General features: G+C 37.7%; 1 protein-coding gene across 2 annotated transcripts; it reads left to right on the forward strand.

Annotated features, from left to right (window-relative positions):
- On the forward strand, positions 110–4,535 carry LOC109233147 (cytochrome c biogenesis protein CCS1, chloroplastic). Of its 2 annotated transcripts, XM_019398925.1 has the most exons (9): positions 110–633; positions 1,858–2,077; positions 2,172–2,283; positions 2,746–3,018; positions 3,123–3,391; positions 3,578–3,734; positions 3,826–3,909; positions 4,009–4,069; positions 4,140–4,535. In XM_019398925.1, the coding sequence occupies exons 1-9, from the start codon at positions 201–203 to the stop codon at positions 4,202–4,204; spliced, it is 1,674 nt and encodes a 557-aa protein (XP_019254470.1). In that variant the 5' UTR covers positions 110–200; the 3' UTR covers positions 4,205–4,535. The 2 variants fall into 2 exon arrangements, with proteins under 2 accessions (XP_019254470.1, XP_019254469.1); XM_019398924.1 differs by having other exon boundaries at positions 111–633; positions 4,009–4,535.

The raw sequence follows: 4,749 nt of genomic DNA on the forward strand, positions 1-4,749 counted from the left end.
ATATATATATATAATATCTTATTGGGAAGTCGTTAAAAATATACATTTCTCTTATATTTTTTGAAAAATATCTAATACTATAACAGTTGAAGTACAATTTAGATCTCCTGCACACCTTTGTGGATATAAACTAACGAACCCGGTGGTTACCCCTCCATACATATGGACTGAACCAAACCTCTAATCTCTTCACAATTTCAATGGCGACTCTAAAAATTTCAACTAAACCATCAACAATGGCATACATGCAAAGCCAAATTCATCCCTTAAATCTCAAACCCTGTCCTCTTATCCACAATTCTCGAACTCTTGGTGTGTACAACAACAAAGGTGGCCGCACTTTTTCCTTTACTCTTACATGTAAGCTCAAAGTTAAAACAGTTAAAGGAACGGAAACCAACAATGAAAAAAGCGTTTCTGGTCAGATTACAGTGCCTGATTCTGATAGTGCGCCGCCAATTATTGAAGCAGAAGAAGGGTCTATAGGAAATGTTGAAAAGAAAATGGAGCAGAAAAATAGTGTTTCTGGTTCAGGAATGTTCAAGAAATTGCCTAGAAAAGTGTTGGGAATTTTGTCAAATTTGCCTTTGGCTATTGCTGAGATGTTTGCTGTTGCTGGGTTAATGGCCTTAGGTAAAATTTCAGCCGAGACTTAAAACTGAAATGCTTCTTTATTTCAGTGTATAGTTACATATCTGCAAATGTAGGTGTGAAAATGTCTGATAGTTTATTGAGGTACACTTAATACCTAGATAAATTATGATACTGATTAAGACTTACATGCCAGTTTCCTAATTTGCCTTAAAAGACAACTTATTTACTAGTAAAATTTAGTGAAATGTGCCGGACAAGCGGAATAGATGTAGAGGATTTATATAGTCGACCCCAACTGGTTCGGAATTGAGGCGTAATTGATTGATAAATCTAGTGTATTTCATTGCATATGTGCTATCAAAAGCGGATCCAGAATTTGAACTTTATGGGTTTAAATGCATAATTCTATCACCTCCATCCAATTTACTGGGTTCAAAATCTATTATTTGTACATATATAGTGAATTTTTCAATACGTATACATGGTCTAAGCCAAAAGTTATGGGTTCTGATGAACCAATAGCTTGTTCATTGGATACGCCCATGTGTGCTATATACATATTTTGATAGAGGCACAAATGGTAATTATGCGATTGTGCTGATTCTGTAGAAAATTTACCCAATTGCATCTTATCCTTGATAATTTATATAGTGATTCATATGTTCCCATGTATAAGCTTTTATCGTAGCTAATTTTGCTCAGTTTGTCTTTGTTTTGGCTTTGCACTTTTTATCCTTAATTATTAGCAGTAGGTGTTCTAATTGCTCATCTATTGCTGCAAAACATGCAGTATAGCCGTATAGGCACATTCATGTTCTGATCGGATTTCAATTTGGAGTTCTCATCCTATCTCACCTTTGCTACAAAATCCACAAAAGATATCTTGCTCTTGTGAGATCCCAAGTCCGTTTCACTTATTATAAATAAAGAAGAGAGATTCCAACTCAAATGTAGTATGGTGAAATTATTGTAATCCTGGAAATCTTAGCATACCAGTAGCTTTTTCCTCTGAAATCTAATATGAACCAAATTTTATAGTCTGTGTTAACTTATGAGTGGTAGGACCTGAGTAGTTGCGGATGATGCAGTATGGTGTAATTGTTGTCCAATAAGTGTTCTTATTCAAATGTTAAATTTGACTATAAACTTTTCGTAACGTCTTAAATCAACCATCCTGATCTCTTTTTCCTATTTATTTGTTCCTCTCAATTTGTGTATTGTTCAATAACTGTGGATTTGTCGTTTCTATTTGTCCCCCTGAAGGAACTTTCATTGACCAAGGTGAGGCTCCTGATTACTACTTTCAAAAGTTTCCCGACGATCATCCTTTCCTGGGTTTTTTCTCTTGGAGATGGGTTCTTACCCTTGGCTTTGATCATATGTTCTCATCACCGGTCTTTCTCGGAACATTGACTCTACTGGGAGCATCATTGATGGCTTGCACATACACAACACAGATTCCCCTTGTGAAGGTAGCAAGAAGGTCTGCTTTTGAGTTCACCTAGATGTGATTTTTCTTCTTCTTCTTGGGGTCCTTAAGCAAAACTGAGGCTAAAAATAATTGGTTAAATCTGCAGATGGTCTTTCTTAAACTCGGCAGAGACAATTCGTAAGCAAGAATATGCAGACACTCTGCCTAGAGCATCAGTTAAAGACTTGGGTGTTATACTGATGGGAAATGGATACGAGGTATAAACATAACATTGCTCCTTGTTTTCTTCTCGTTTTCTTTTCTTTCCTTGGTGTAGTAGTAGAAATGTCAAGATTATAAGGGTTTGTCATAGGAATCAGAAACTCTAGATATTTCATTTCAACCAATCAGAGGGATGCTCGGGTACATGGTAGAGAACTAAAAATGTTGTCTATAAGGCGGCTAAGCACTTCGACTTTCTTGAGAGAGATGAGATTCTTGTATGTATTTCTGTGTGCCGGCAACACTCTATAGAGGTTAAGACAGAGTGCAACTTCTTTTTTCTATTAGTCCTACTATTTTGGAAAGCGATGGTTTTTTCATGTTATCCAATAAACAGGAAGGACAATATGGGATTTTGGTTTGCTCCAAGATTGAACATTGATGTTATGCTGAATCATAGATCTGCTCGCTTCAATTATGACTTTCAGATTAACCTGTAGCAACCTCGGTATCTCCAGGTATTCTCGAAAGGGCCAGCTCTGTATGCATTTAAAGGGTTGGCAGGTAGATTCGCTCCAATTGGCGTCCATTTGTCGCTGCTGCTTGTAATGTCCGGAGGAACACTTAGTGCAACGGGGAGCTTTAGAGGGGCTGTGACTGTTCCACAAGGTTTAAATTTTGTCGTGGGTGATGTACTTTCACCATCTGGGTTCCTATCCACCCCTTCCGATGCTTTTAGTACAGAGGTTCATGTCAATCGATTCTCCATGGACTACTATGACAGTGGGGAGGTATGCAAAATCAGATTTTTTCTTTCTTTTTATTACTAAGGAGATATGCAAAATCAGCTTATGAGACAACTGTGTTTTCACCTTGTCTTTAATATGTGTTGTAGGTATCACAGTTCCATACTGATCTTTCACTATATGACCTTAACGGAAAGGAAGTAATGAGGAAGACTATAAGTGTTAATGATCCGTTAAGGTACGGGGGAATCACTATATACCAAACAGATTGGAGTATATCAGCGCTACAAGTACTGAAGGATGGCGAAGGTCCTTTTAATTTGGCTATGGCACCACTGCAAATGAATGGGGGTGACAAGAAGCTCTTTGGTACTTTCCTACCAGTCGAAGATGGTGATTCACCCAATGTTAAGGGAATGTATGTTATTTAACTACCGCACTATCTAGATAAATGTGTTTGAGCTGCTTGTTTTTCTTAATAGGGCGCACAAAGTGTAAGAGTTGACGATACAAATCTTCAACTTGCTGACTATCTTATGTCTTAAGAGTTCTTGTTATGTCAACTATTCTGATTTTTTTGTCCTTTTGGTGGCTCCAAATCCAGATCAATGCTAGCACGTGATTTGCAGTCAGTTATTCTTTATGATAAACAAGGAAAATTCGCAGGAGTCAGACGGCCTAATTCCAAGCTTCCAATTGAGATTGATGGAACCAAAATTGTTATTGTAGATGCAATTGGAAGTAGTGGCCTTGACCTAAAGGTAAGCGAGATGACTCCTAGCAACATTGAAATCCAATTGTTTTCATTTTCCTTTTTGCAATTGCCATTTCATATGAACCATGTTTTTACAGACTGATCCAGGAGTACCTGTTGTCTATGCTGGTTTCGGTGCTCTAATGCTAACGACTTGCATCAGTTATTTATCTCATACACAGGTAAAATCCTGCCAAATCATGTACAACTTTGAGACAGTAAATTTTACAAATCTCATTAGCTTTACATGTTTTTTTATGTGTATTGTATCTTTTCAAAAGCTATGGGCCTTACAAGATGGAACATCGGTGGTGGTTGGGGGTAAGACCAACCGGGCCAAGGGTGAGTTTCCTGATGCAATCAATCGCTTGCTCGATCAAGTCCCTGAATTAGTTGAATTATCTTCTCCCAAGGAATCTGATAGTCTCATGGCTTCTAAGTTGGAGTTGGAACGAACAGGACTTGATGTTTAACTAGCTGATATCGTACAAATAGGCATTCGTTCAAGAGATATCAGAAATGCAGATATCAAACTACTGATACTAAATCCTCAGCCATATTGATTGTATGGCTTTCGCTCATAGAACAAATTCTAGAACAAATTCTTGACCTGTAAAACAGTCGTTTTCCTTTTTTGGGGGGTATTACATATGTATAGATAAGTTTGTATTGGAAATATGTTTCTTGGGGTTAGCTGCTTTTTGGCATTCAAAAGTTCAAGAGTTGTATATGAACATGTGAAGTGTACTTTGTCCATACAGGAGAAAATGAAAGAGCAATGATATTGTATTTTTGACATTCATCTGAATATACACGTGAATATACAAGATAGGAGTAAGGTCTGCGTGCACATTACCCTCCCCACACCCACACTGTGGGAATACTAAGGTTTGCGTGCACATTACCCTCCCACACCCACACTGTGGGAATACACTTGAATATACAAGATAGGAGTAAGGTCTGCGTGCACATTATCATCCCCACACCCACACTGTGGGAATACACTGGGCATGTTGTTATTA

Source organism: Nicotiana attenuata, chromosome 10 (assembly GCF_001879085.1).
Source record: "Nicotiana attenuata strain UT chromosome 10, NIATTr2, whole genome shotgun sequence".
Classification (NCBI taxonomy): Eukaryota; Viridiplantae; Streptophyta; class Magnoliopsida; order Solanales; family Solanaceae; genus Nicotiana; species Nicotiana attenuata.